The sequence below is a fragment of the Dipodomys merriami genome, unplaced genomic scaffold, assembly GCF_024711535.1.
Source record: "Dipodomys merriami isolate MVZ:Mamm:240054 unplaced genomic scaffold, mDipMer1.0.p SCAF_767, whole genome shotgun sequence".
NCBI classification, from domain to species: domain Eukaryota; kingdom Metazoa; phylum Chordata; class Mammalia; order Rodentia; family Heteromyidae; genus Dipodomys; species Dipodomys merriami.
Genome location: NW_027206365.1, coordinates 104,393 through 118,257, shown reverse-complemented (window position 1 = coordinate 118,257; position 13,865 = coordinate 104,393). Strand labels below are relative to the sequence as shown.

Below are 13,865 nucleotides of genomic sequence, written 5' to 3'. Positions count from 1 at the left end.
CCCATTCTGGCATGGGGTGGGATTCCATAGTCAGACCTATGGACAAATCCCTGGGACAGCAGAGGGCCATGGTACTAGAGGCCACAGCAACTTTATGCAGATGCCCCAGAAAGGTATAAGGTTATGGGCTTAGCATTAAGAGGACTGCATAAATCGGGTACTGGTGGGTCACACCTGTAAATCCTACTCAGGAGGCTGAGATTTGAGGATTGCAGTTCAAAGCCAGCCCAGGCAGGCAGATTCATGAGACTCTTATCTCCACTAAACTCTCCCCCCCACATACACCCAAGGAGGGGGCTGCATACACAAAAGACCCAGCACAGTCCTGTTACAGCCCATCCCTAGCAGGCAGTACATCAGTCACGGCCACCAGCATCAGCACATAGGTATGTCCATTTATGCAAGATCCCACCACCCCAGTTCTCCAAGCCCATTTCCTCAGCCAACAACTCCACCTGGCTTCAATGTTGTTGTCCTTACTAGAGCAAGTCAACACTGATCAGTGTTCTCTTAGCTCTGACCAGTTAAAGATGCCCACATTACTAGCAAACAATTGAAAAGGAGAGGGAACAGCCTATCCAAAGGGAGGCTTCCTATATGAGCACCTTCTTATCCCCCATCAAGTCCTCCCTGATCTGCTGTCAGCCCCAGACTACTCCAGTAGCCTGAACCTTTCACCCCATGCCTACAGTTGCAGAGAGGAAGGGAGGAAAAGTGAAGGTAGTGAGACATCCCTGGGATAGCCTAAGATCTTCATAGTGATACCAACCTCCAACTACTACCTTCATGTGGTACCCAAAATCATTGAGATAATAGGGCAGTAGGCAGGCTCGGGAGAGCTGATGACACCAGGGGCATCCTGACTCCAGGGGATGAACTGTGACTGCCATTTTCTCTCAGACTCAAGCACTCTTGAGGCCTTTAACACAGAGATACACAAACACTAGATGATGGAGAGGGAGGGAAGGTAGGATGTGGTGGATCAGTCACTAAGTCTGCTTATTTATTATTTATTTTTTAAAATATATTTAAACAGCAGCAATCACTTCCAAAATGCAAAAAAAATTACAATTTTTAGAATAAAATTATAACGTTTATAATGCGAGTCAGAAAGAATTGAAGATACAACTGAGAATCAAATGACGCAGCTCTGGAGGCAGCTGGAGAAGACAAGACCCACTGGTCAGGGGACCAAGCTAAAGGATCACAACTTGTGAGGTCCCCAGTCCCAAATCGTTCCCCCCCCTCCCAACTTCCCACTGATGGAGCCAATGTCTCCTGGGTTAGAGAAGAAGTAACAAAGAAATGGCCCTCTTCAGGGAAACCCCGAACCCAGTCCCTCCATCAGCCAGGGACCTGCTAATCGACCTCCTCCATGTTGCTGTAGGTGGGGGCTGGGCGGTCCACAGGGGGGGCGAAGCGCTCAGGGGCTGTCCGCGTGGGGGCCACCTCGGGGGCCTGGCCAGGGCCTAGTCCCTGCAACAGAATATGAGGACAGGGGTCAGCATGCTGCCTGGCTTCCCGGGGGTGCTGGTTCAGAGCCCTGGCACCCAAGGGAGGGCCCCAAGGCAGGCGCAGATAGCAGCATTGAGACAGAGAGACAAGATTGGGCCTGAATAGTCTCACTTTATTAACACTTTAAATACAGGAAGTAGCTCCAGCTGGGCTCAGCCCTAGGCCAAGGGTCAGAGCAGCAGGAGGAATGAACAGACAGCTGGATGGGTATCCACCCTCGGATGCTCTGCCCCTGCAGAGGCCACAGTCCCCGACACTCTCCCACCAGATGCATACACCGAGGCCCCAAGCCCAGAGTAGTTCCTTCCCCAGCACAAAGGCAGGCATGGCCTGGCAGGCAGGCAGGCAGGCGGATCAGCTCATAGCAGCTGCCTGCAGGTAAGCTCATCTCCAGCGACTCTGGGACACCAGAGGATAGAACACGTTGAGCACAAGGGCTACCAAGGCTGCCACGGTGCCCAGGACAAAGTACCGGAGGCAGCCCTCATCTGTTGTGGTAGGGCCACGCGGTGGAGGGCCCACCCAGTCTTGGGGCCCCCAGGGACCCAGGGTCCCAGGGCCCTCAGGCACCAGCTCCTCCTCAGCCTCGAGTTCCTGCCAAATCCGCGAAGCCTATAGCATGTGGAAATGGCCATCAGCACCCAGAGGGTTGGGGAGGTCCCAGTGTCCCAGAGACCCCTAGACATGACTCCTGCCCTGGGTGACGAGAGCTAAGCCCTTGCATGACAGGTCAGACAGCAGGGAGGTGGACAGGTGGCTAATTTCAGGGTTGCCTAGACTAAGATCATCAGTGTGTGAGAATCCGTGCAGATTTTGGCCTCAAGCTATTGTTCCAATCCACGTGTACCTTCCCCTGGGGAAAGATGGGGGGGGGGGGTATTTCATCTGGATAAATTTTTAGTCTAGACATTCCATACAGGGGACTGGCCATGGAAGATAGGCCTGCCAACCCCATGACAAACCACATGGGCTCTCCCATAGCCAGATCCTGATCACTGTCTCCTGAGGAATCTCTCTGAGCCTGACTTGGAGGGCTCAAGGAACCAGAGGGGAAGTAAAGGAAGCAGTCAAGAAAAGTGATGGGGCCAGGCGCCAGTGGCTCATGCCTTTAATCCTCGAGGAGATCTGAGGATCAATGGTTTTTCAAAGCCGTGAGACTCCTATCTCCAATAAACCACCAGAAAATTGGAAGTGGTGCTGTGGCTCAAGCGGTAGAGCGCTTGCCTTGAGCTGAAGAGCTGAGGGACAGCGCCCAGGCCCAGGTCAAGCCCCAGGACTGACAGTAATACAAAGAGGTGGCACGGGGCCCACTAAATGGGCCTTTGGCACATCATGTCAATAAAGGAGATAGAGAGGTCCCTAAAGACTCAGTGTGGAAAGTCACTTACCTCTGCATGTGACAGCCAGAGAAGGCTGTGGCTACTCCTGACAGGCCCTATCCTAAGTACACACAGGAACACGAGTGAGGGTCTATAGCTAGCACATGGGGAACGCATAGGGAAAAGTTGAGACGTCAAGTATAGGATGTTCATCTTATGGAGAAGCTGCCTGACCCAAGCCTTTGTGCACATTAGTGGTAGTGTTTTGGTGTACACACACCTCTTTCTGAGTAGTCTGAAGGCACCAAGATGGCGCCCAGTGAGCTTTAGTGTTAGGGAACCATGTGTCCCCAACCTTGTCCCCCAATCTGAGTTGGTCCCCACTAGTCTATAAAGCCTCCCCATGCCTCACCTGGCTGGCAGCAGCCTCAGCTGCAGGGCCTAGGTCTGGGTGATGCTCAGAATGACCTGCCATAGGGGGCCTCTCCACAGGAGAGTTCCGCCGGCGGTAGAAGAGTACATAGGCATAACGCGTCACGACCTGGCTCTCGTCTACTGTCGTCACCGTGCTGTCATCAAACAAGCGCCAGCCTATATAGCAGGGTGGGAAGAGTGTGAACATAGCTTACACCACCACCCCTACCAACTATCCTGCTGGCTGTGTGTGCCCTCACCCACGTCACTGCGCTGGCTGCTGCGGTCATTGGGCAGGCGTGCACAGGCAGTATAGTGGCCACCAATCATGCCTCCATAGTGGTTGATGACAGCATACAGGTCGTAGCTAGGCAGTTGCTCCTCTTTCTGGCCAATGCAGAACTTGCTCAGATCCAGGTTCCTAGAATTGGGGACGGGTGAGACAGTCAGCCGGAGCCTTGGGGCCCAATGCACTGCCCACACAGTCACCAGGGTCCACTTCTTACCGAACAGGGAACTCCACCAGGTCATTGATCTTGTCGCGCCAGATGAAACTACGGAAGGAGAAGCGCTTGAGCTGCACAATGAGCACATTCGGCAGGCGCCATAGCAACAGCTGTTTGGAGGCCTCACGGTGCTGTTTGCACTGGGGACAGTACCTGGCACAGGACAGAAGGGTCAGGACCAGAGAGTGTCCGCTTCACCCTGCCCTACTGCTTGCCCTACTGCCGTGTCCTCCTCACCAGGCTTCCTCAGGTGCCAGCACCTCAGGCCGAGTGAAGAGGTTGAGGCACTGGTCCAGGGTGAAGTGACCAGCACGGGCGGCCTCACCAGCAGAGCCTGGATCCTCAGCACATTCCAGTTCTTTGGAGGCTACCAAGACGAACTCCTGGAGGCGTTCGTTATTCCGCCATACCAGAGCCAGGCTACAGTCATCACCCAGCTCCAGTGGGGTTTCCCCTGGAAATGAGCAGGGGCCCGTTGTGACATACTTGTGGGAAAGCAGCCAAGCCCAACCCACCTCCTGGCTCCCATCCTCCCACGGCCTCAGACACCTTTGTCCTCAAGCCGCTGCTCCCGATTGGATGCATCAATTTTATAGATATAAAACTGGGGGGTGTGGGCATTCATGGCTTCGCTAGGGTGTTGGTACCCAGGCACAGCAGCTATGAGAAAACATGATGATCAGAACTCCTGTCAAACCAGGGTCTAAAGGACTTCCCCTCAATCTTTCCTACCTCCCCCCTTCTATCCGCCCTTTCCCCCCCCATCCCCCCCCCCCCGGCCCCCAGCTCCCAGAGCCTTTCACCAGATCTTACCTTCAGGCCGGGACACCCTCTCACTAGCAGGTAAGGTGTCACCCTCATTAGGCCCACTGGCCAGCATCTCGGAAGCCATTCCACTGGTGCTAGGCAAAGGGCCTCGATCGGGGGCCACCCACATCCGGGGAAGCCCTGTGTCCCCTTCATCCACAGGGGTCACTAACTGGAGCTCGGGAGGTTGAATGGGGTCCCTCTCACTGTCCCCAGCCTCCAGGGAGCTAGTAGAGAGCAATGTGGTGCAGCCAGAGTTCTGGGACTCCAAGGACATGCGGCCAGGCTGAAAAGGTGGCTGGAATACACTCACAGAGTATCTGGAAAAGAAAACAAAGTAATAAGCTGTGACCAACCCATTCATCACCTCTGCTCTCCATCTATCACACCCTAGCCCCGCTGCTGGGCACTTACCGGGCGTAACCTTCTAGCAGCTGAGCAAGACGGGCGTAAGTGAGGCGTGAGGCGGGTACACTGACCAGGAAGGGGTAGCCAATATTTTCAGGGCGGCAGAGACCCTTATGGTCAGGCCAGTGGGTTTTTTGGCAGATTCTGGAGGGAAGGGAAAGAAGAGAGCCTTAGCCTCATTTCCTTTGACTACATACTGGGTGGAGGGGGTGTGGTCGAGGCTGAGACCCTGGGAACTAGGTATATCAGCCCTGCCTCCCCCAGAGCCTGGTAGTAGAGCTAAAGGGTGTAAAGCATATGGGCTTTTGTGAGGAAGGGGTAGTAGCAAGTGGAAGGTGAAGACGGGAGAGGGAAACCATAGGGGTCCTCACTGGTTGCAGTAGCCCACACGGTAGCACCGGGTACAGCGCTTCAGTTTTTCATCCTCCGACTGCTGCTTCCTCTGGCAGGCTGCACACTTGGAGATAGGAACGCTGAGTACCTGGGGGCGCTAGGGTGGGTCGTCTGGCTCAGCAAGGCCAGGTAGGAGTGAACCCTCCCAACCAGGATGTCTCAGCATCAGGTTGGCTCCCGCTCACCTGCTGCACCTCGAGCACCACTACCCGCTCCTTGGCCAGCTCTGGGGATAGCAGCTCAAAGCAGAGGAGCATATCAGATGGGGACACAGTGTCCAGCGAGTGGGAGGGCAGAAACATACGGTGGAAGCGATTCTTAATTACCTGGGAACAAAGAACACAAGAATAAGCCACCTGATCACAAAACACAAGGAAAGCTGGACCTTGCCTTGGGGTCTGTGGGGTCAGGGATAGAATTTGTGGACCAAAAGAGGAACATGCTTGCATAGGCACCAGTCTCAACACCCAATTGCACAAGATACATAAGGCTGTCTGAATGATAAAGACTGGGTAGAGCCCTAATGTATAGGACTACAACATATTATCAGAGAAAGGTCACATTTGAAGAGCCTCTTCCTAATTTTTTGGGGGGGAGGGGGGCAGCCATGGGGTTTGAACACAGCCTGGGTGCTGACCCTGAACTATTCTTTTGCTCAAGGTTAGCACTCTACCACTTTGAGCCACAGCACCACTTCTGGTTTTCCGGTGGTTAATTGGAGATAAAAGTCTCACAGCCTTTCCTGCCCAAGCTGGCTTTGAACCACGATCCTCAAGATCTCAGCCTCCTAAGTAGCTAGGATGACAAGCGTGAGTCACCAGTACCCTCTTCCCTAATTCTCTGAGACAAATGAACTCAAGCTCTCAGGGAGAGCCAGCATGCAGACATGAGAGAAACAGCAAGAGGGAAGAATCACTATAGCAAGTGATGGACAGTCCTAAGTTCCTCATCCCAAAAAGGCAAGGCAGTCAGGGCCTACCACCAATGACGACAGCTGGAGACTAAGGCATCTCTTTTGCACAGCCCAGTGCCTGGCTTCAACAGTGCCTCAAAAAAAGAGCATACTGCCTGCATTTTTGCTGTCCATGGACAGTCACATATATCTTTGTACAGATGCCAATGACTATCTAGGGAGGCTTTTTTTCTGCCCGGGACCAATTTGGATATTTATAACACCATTCAAGGGTCATATGAATACAGGCAGCCAGGCTACAAAGCAGCCAAGGGGCATACACATCTGTACTTTCATATACTAAATGATTTCATAGGCCCTATACAACCTTTTTGTTTCCCACACTTGTGTAAGTACACACACACACAGAGAGACAGGTCCACCCTTGTCAGAGTCTGGGGAAAGACACAAACCTCAGCCAGACGCAAGTTCTCAGGCTTCACGTGAACACTCTGAGATAGAGAATCCAAAACTTCACTTGCACTGGAGTTCTCCTTGCTTACGCTTACGAGGAACTGAGGTGATACAAGGTATAGTTAATATGATGGCAGAACCAGGTTCTCTGGGATAGCCCAAAGCATAGGGACTTGCTCCTCACCTTGATGGGCTTGCTGTGGGGCTCTCGAGCAAAATAAAAGACGGGGAGAACCTTTTGCTTTTGCGGCAAGGGCACCGGCAGATAAAGAAATGGGTCAAAAGTGATGGAGACCTGTGGAGGCAGAAGCACCACTAGTATGGTCACACAGGAACAAGATGCTTGGGCTCAGAAAGCCTAATCCAGACGCTCTGATGGCTCTCAGAATGCCCAAACCAATCACTAAACTCTTAGGCTAAGAACACCAGATGGAGCACAAGGGCCTACCAGGAGAGAGCAATCCCCCATTCTGAGACAGATCTTATGTTCTGGCAATTTAGTTGCTTTCCCAGTTCCATTTCTCTCACTTCTGATATGCCTTTCCAATCTTAGCCACAATGCTACCCCAACCTTCCCTATATATCATACCTTTATACTTGAGCTCACTTTTTTTTTTTTTTTTCTGGTGCCAGTCCTGGGGTAGGTGCTGAAAATGAGCATTTTTGCCCAAAGCTAGTGCTCTTCCACTTGAAGCATAGCTCAGATCTCAGCCACCAGCGCTCAGCCCAAGCCATCACTTTGATATCGGTCAGAAAAGCCTACCCTGCCTGACCACTTCAGCCCACAGAGGAGCAGCCAACTTTGTTGCTCCAATTTTGTCCCACAGCACCTGAAAATGCTGCTTCTGAACCTAATCTGCCCAGGCTAGCTGAGCCAAACTAGGGGGTCTCTTTCTAGGGGAAGCCCACTATACCTTGGCACACACAGGGCACACTAGCTTCGACTTATACTGGCCCTGAAACAGGTCCACGATGAAGGAGTCGTTCCTCATCTTGTGCCTCTGCCATGCTTCCTCAGCCACCACCTGAGAAGGAGAGTGATAAGAAGCAAGGAGGCCTAGGGCCAGGGGGAAAAAAAAAAAAGAGACATCTCTCCCTGTGACCCCCACCCTGACCTCATCAGGCCGCCCATCTGAGTCCACAGTCTCTGTGTAGGGCTTGTTCTGGATTCGATTTAGATCCTCATGCAACCCATCCAATAGAAAAGCCATGAACTCTTGGGCATCATGCTGTGCATAGCCTGTGAACTGGCTGGCCTTGCTCGCCACAATAGCCTGGATTCAGGGATCAAAATGTGAAAGAGAAACCTTAGCATCCATTTGCCGGGCACTCCATTAGCTAAGCCCCACCACTACCACCTCCCCCACCCCACCCTCCGCCCCCATCTCCTCTAGCCAAGGCTAGGAGCAGCCACAGGTCACCTTTAACTTGGAAGGCTGAAAGGCATGGTGAGTGCCCTTCCACAGGGCCCGGAGCAGCACTGCAAAGCCAATGGCCAGACGTCCACCAGTCCCCAAGGGGTTGTTGTAGTTGATCTCGGCCTCAAAGGATCGGTCTAAAAACAGCAGCCAAGCAAAGGTGTGAGGGGCAAACATATCCCTTCTGCCCAGGCCCTAGATTTTTTTTGGCCCTGGCCCTGACCCTCACCATGGAAGAAGTCGCGAAGTTCCCGAGTGTTGGACAGAGACTGAATTACGCTGTTCATGAAGCAGGTGTTGCCTAAATTAACAAGGCCAGTGAAGCCAGGAAGACACACCTTCTTCTCTTCCTCCTCCTCTTCCTCCACGCTGTCTCCACTCACGGGACTATGGGGCATTGGAGGCACCATACATGTGGGCTTGGGCTGTATGGGAACAGAGGCAGTATGAGAGTAGCCCTGAGGTTTCCTATCCACTATCTGCTCCTCGCCCAGGTTCCTCACCGAAGCCAGATGTGGCTCTGGCTTTGGAGCTACATGTTCCAAGGGGGTACGGGCCGCCACACCATCCAGGCCTGTGTCCTCAGATCGAGCCTTAGGCTTATCCTTCTCCACAGCCCGGGCTTCTTCTTGGCTTGTCAGGGGGTGGGGGGCACCTCCTGGAGGGGTTGTATCCAGAGGGGTTGGACCTGTCGGCACGGCAACCTTTGCACCACCCACTGCACCTTAAAAAGGGGGAATGAGGGGGCTGGTGGTTAGCAGCATGTGGCAGGGCTGGGGCTCCTGAGCATGCAGGGTCAGGCAATGAAGGGAGCTCGTATGCAGACCTCGTGCAGCTGGGGCCTCCAGGCCCCCCCAGCGCTGACTCTGCCGCTTCCGGAGGCAGATGTCAATGCGAGACGCCGTGTAGCAGAAAGTGCATTGCTCGGGCTCAATCAGGTTCCTGTGGGTAAAGGCTGAGGTCAGAGACTTAGGGCGAACAGGTGTCAAGCGACACAGACCCAGAGAGAAGAGCTGGAGCCCCAGCTGGGACAGGCACAGTGATGGGGCTGGGCACCACCCACCTGAGCTTCACCTGCCAACGGAAGATGGTATGGGGCCCGCAGCCCTGATGCAGCTTCAGGAAGTTCCCATCCCTGCAGAAGCAGAGCAGGGAAGGAGGAAGGACAAAAGGAAGAATGTCACATATGCAATTCCACTGGAGGCATACCATGTACCCTTCAGCCCCTCTCCACCCACCTGGTCTGGAAGATGAGTGTGAAGTCCTGTTCACGGAAAAGGACTCGAGAAGTATCCCTGCGGATCTCTTTCACGTACACATGCACCACCACAGAATCTGGCCCTTTCTCATAGGAGTCATTCTTGACAAATGCCAGGTTCACCATGGACTCAGGGTCTGCATTGAGACATGGCTTAGTACCTCCCATGACAGGCTTCTGATTGGCCGCTCTACTACTTCCTACTTACCCACCAACCCTGTAACCCAACCTAGGCTCTGCCAGGCCACGCCCAACCCCACTTTTACCATCCACCAAGGTTGCAGCATCTGCTGCTACTGCCATCTCCTCTTTGATATGGTCAGCTTTCCCAGGGTCTCTACTCCGGGCCATGGCTGGAGAGACTGGGTCATTCCTGGGAGACACTGCTTTCTCGCCTGCCAAAAGGGCTAAATTCTTCTCTGAGCCAAGAAGACAAGGTTGGGGATTCAGTGGTGGTACACGGAGCTGTTCCTCAGCCTCAACCTGGTCGTGGTGAAATTGTGGGCATAATCAGTATTGCGTAGGACAGGGGGCCCCAACTTTAGTCCATGTCCCTCCCCTCTACATCCTAATACCCCGAACAGGCAACTGACTCTCACCTGAGTGACTGGATCAGCCAGGAAGGATGGGGCATCACCCCGGGGTCCAGGGCCATCCCTGGACCCTTCTCCCTCTGGCCCTCTGCGGAGATGCACAGCCCTCTTGGCGCTAGGCCCTGCTTGGGCCCCAGGGCCAGCCCCTGAGCCTACCTCACCACGGCCCTGAGCCCGCTTCTGATTGCGGGCCTCTTGCTTAGCCCGGCGGGGCTCAAGGCCTGGCTCCAGGGCAATGGGAGACAATTCCTGCCCATTCTCCTGACACCGCAACCCCAGTGCCAGCTCCTGGGTCCCTCGAGGCTTCTTCTGCCAAAGACAACAACAGTTGGGGACTGCCTAGGGTCCTGGTAGGGTATCACACCGCCCGACCCTGCACTTCAAACTTACCAGGAGAGAGGGCCACGTGAGAAGAGGAACCTTTTTGGGTAGTGCTAGCTGTAGAAAGCCACCCTTGCGGGCTTGCACTTTGGCGCAAGAACTTTCTATTTCGGCAAAGAAAACACCACCCCACTGACGACCATCTGGGAGAGAGAGTGGAAGCAGTGAGCTTCAGTGGCGGTTATCAAAGAATTAAAAGGTCCTGCTGGGCTCAGGGCAGATGGACGCACCTGGGAGCTTCACCACACAGTCGGTGTCAGTGAAAGCAGCATCTACCTCCTCTAGCCTCACGGGACTTGCTCCCACTCGGAGCTTAACAATCACCTCATCTGCACTCTGCCTCCAGTCAAGCAACAACTCTGTAAAGGAGGGGCAAAGAGATCAGAAGGGTCTCTACAAGCGATCGGTAGGGATATGTCCAAGAAACCCAGCCCTACTGCCCTCTACTGCTCCTTCCCTTCCCCATCCATTACTCACCCTCTTTGGTCTGCTCCTCTCGAGGAGTGGGCATTGATCCTGACAACAAAGCAAAGAATGAGGAGGCGATGAGGAGAGGGAAGGGGGGGGAGCAGTCTCCCAAAACACCACCATTCCAAAAATACCATCATCTCAGTATTTCAGCCAAGTACCCCAGGCTCAAAGCTGAGACTCTATCCAGGCTGTCATGTCTCCTTCCCAATCGCAAACCAAGACAAAAGGGACAATGAAATAATCATCTTCAAATCCTCCATTTGCATGCACACGGAAAGGAGAAAAGGGCATGAGTATCCTGGGAATATCACCCGCACCTCTCCGAGGATCTCCTTCCTTGCTCTCCTGGTTTGCTCGATCCTTCTGCTTCTTCTTACTCGTGGCCTCCTCTAGTCCTGGTGGCCCTCTCCTTGAGCCTGTGGCACTGGCCCCGCCAGACATCTTGAGCCGCTTGGTTGACAGCCAGAGTGCCCCAGAGTCGGCAACAGTGTCTGGGTCAGGGCTGCGGCGCTTTCTTCCTGGCCCAGCTATCTTGGCAATTCTTTGTGGCCAAATTCTTTAGCAAGGAACCAACAGCCTAATGAAAAAATAACCAGTAATCACTGTCAAGGCCCAACAACTTGCTCCTTAACTACAGTTAGGGCTTAACAATCCAGAACATTCCTAACCCTGCAGGGTAGTACCTAAGCCCCAGAAAGTTAGGTTACTTTTTTATTGTGCCAATACTGGAGTTTAAACACACAGCTTCAAGCTCTTATTTAGCTTTTTTGCTTAAGGCTGGTGATCTACCACTTGAGCCACACTTCCATTTCCAGCTTTTTGCTAGTTCCTTGAAGATAAGTCTCTCTCAGGCCAGGCACTGGTGGCTCATATGATCCTAGCCAGATTGAAGACATTTCCAGGCAGGAAAACCTATTAGCCTCTTTTCTCTGATTAACCACCCCACAGCTAGAAGTGGAGCTGTGCCTCAAATTAGTGTCAAACTTCAGTGAAAAAATACTAAGGGACAGCACCCAAGCCCTAAGTTCAAGCCCCATACTAGAAAAAAAAAAAAAAAAGTCTCTTATTTCAAACGTGACTGATTTGGGGCTGGCTTTGAACCTTGATTTGCAGAGCTCATCCTCAGTACCTAGTACTACAGGTGCCAGTCACCTAATCAGGCTATTCTACAGAGGGACTAAGTACTGCAAGTAGCATTAATCACTTCAGGCCAAGCCTCCTAGAAACCTGCCACAATACTGGAAGCCTCCTTGAGAAGGTGCCAGGTCAAATCAGTCATGGCCTGGGACCAGGATCCTCCTCTGGATAGAAGCCATAGCTCCAGCCCACAGGGCTGACGCGCTGAGCAGGGAGCTCCCTTTTCTTCCACTCTCACTGGCTGCTTAGTCACCACCAGACAAGTGGAAGGAGGAGAAAGGCAGCAAAGGTGGAGACTATCAAACAGCAAGAACCAGGCTCTGTGGCCAAAAACCAAGGCCTAACTCAGGTGTTGTAACTGTCCGGAAAAGGTCCTGGATCTAAGATATCCATCTGCTTCCTTGCCAGCTCCTACTGGAGCTGGTCCCATAAGGCTACAATTACACCAACATGTTCCTATGTACCAACTACCTCTCGGGATCCTTCTTTCTCTGTTCCAAGATACAGGAGGGGCACTGTCAAGGTAGGACGGTGGGCATTCAGCTTGAGACTGGAACAGACAAGCACTACCTTCCTTCCCAAATCCCTGACCAGCTCTGAGCCACAGAGAACCTTCTTGGGTTTCCACGGGGCCTGGGCTAGTGGATTCCGAGCTGTGTCTCCATCCCAAAACGAAAGTTGTCATAACAAAAGCTTGACGATAAGGGTGAGAGATGAACCCCTGGATCTATCTAGGTAGGGAACCCTTTGGCTGCCTCAAGTCTGGTTTGTACAGCTAAATCGGATAATGACTAGTCTTACAGGTTCTCATGGGGGGGTGGGGGGGGCGGGAAGAGAGAGACGGGAGGGAGTCGCCTAAGGGGCTGGTTTTGTTTCTCCTTCTAGAAGGGAGATAAGATATCCTTCTGTGGGTCAGAGGTGGTATACTGGTGGGGATGGGGAGGGGGGGTTGCCAGTTCAGAATTGAGGCGGGGGGGGGGGGGAGGGGAGAAGCACATCCGCCTTGTCCTCACACATCCAGACCCCCCCTCCTCCAGTCACAGGTCGTGTTCCTCCTCCCCTCCTCCCTCCCCTCCGGCCCCCTTCATCTGCTCCAGGGACGTCGAAGCATTGAGGGGGGGGGGGGTGATTAGAAACTGGAGCTGGCCAGAAGAGAGGCTGCGCAGTTACCCCGGACCGAGCACAGCTCCGGCCGGCGAACCCCCGGGGCCCAGCCACCACCTCCAGGAAGCCGCCCCCCATCTCGCACGCCGCTCCAGTCCTCTCTGGAGGAAGGCCGGCCACGGGCGTCGGGAGCAATAACGGCTCCGTTCGGCATCCGTGAGGCCCGGCCCGACGCGGTACTTGGAAGGGTCGGGGTTGGTACCGCCCGTGACCTTGAAACAGGCCGCCCTGGAGCCAGCACACCCCCGGCGGCCTGCCCGCGGAGGCCGAACCGGCGAACTGCGGCCTGCCGCACTCACCGAGCGAGACCGCCGCCGCCAGCCCTCTCCGGGCCCTGGCAACCCCGCTCACGATTCCGGTTCCGGCGTCAGGTCGGTTCCGGTTCCGGCGCGCCCCTCCCCCCCCACCCGTCCCGGCACCGCCGCCGCCGCTGCCGCCGCCGCCGTCGCCGCCGCCACAGCCGCTTGTTTTGTTTCCACTTCTAGTTACGGCGGAGGGGAGGCCGAGCGCTGGGCTGGTGACGCACTTCCGGTGGGAGCGGGCTGGCGTTGATGGACAGCTCCTGGGCGGGCCCAAGCCCTGAAGAAGAGCACTTCCGGTGCTGGAGCCTTAGCTGGAGCTATTAGTACTGTGGGTGGCAAGGATGGCCGGCCAGGTCTGGAAGCGGAGACATTCATCACACACACACGCACACGCACACGCACACGTTCCAAAT

The 13,865-nt window shown here is 54.2% G+C and overlaps 1 protein-coding gene across 8 annotated transcripts; it reads right to left on the bottom strand.

The window, feature by feature from the left end:
• Window positions 1-990: 990 nt before the first annotated feature.
• LOC138818486 (ubiquitin carboxyl-terminal hydrolase 19) lies at window positions 991-13,540 on the bottom strand. 8 transcript variants are annotated; one of them, XM_070009402.1, is made up of 27 exons: window positions 13,450-13,540; window positions 11,167-11,426; window positions 10,856-10,894; window positions 10,609-10,737; window positions 10,388-10,521; window positions 10,004-10,306; window positions 9,671-9,887; window positions 9,385-9,541; window positions 9,210-9,281; window positions 8,973-9,088; window positions 8,650-8,870; window positions 8,376-8,571; window positions 8,150-8,283; window positions 7,844-8,002; window positions 7,643-7,753; window positions 6,913-7,023; window positions 6,728-6,829; window positions 5,548-5,688; window positions 5,341-5,459; window positions 4,976-5,113; window positions 4,568-4,881; window positions 4,304-4,414; window positions 3,992-4,208; window positions 3,755-3,907; window positions 3,509-3,669; window positions 3,247-3,425; window positions 991-1,476 (listed from the first exon to the last, which is right to left on the bottom strand). In XM_070009402.1, exons 2-27 carry the CDS (start codon window positions 11,288-11,290, stop codon window positions 1,360-1,362), a joined length of 3,975 nt encoding a protein of 1,324 aa, XP_069865503.1. In that variant the 5' UTR covers window positions 11,291-11,426; window positions 13,450-13,540; the 3' UTR covers window positions 991-1,359. The 8 variants fall into 8 exon arrangements, with proteins under 8 accessions (XP_069865503.1, XP_069865505.1, XP_069865504.1 ...); XM_070009404.1 differs by having other exon boundaries at window positions 8,650-8,864; XM_070009403.1 differs by having other exon boundaries at window positions 10,004-10,303.
• Between the last annotated feature and the right edge of the window lie 325 nt (window positions 13,541-13,865).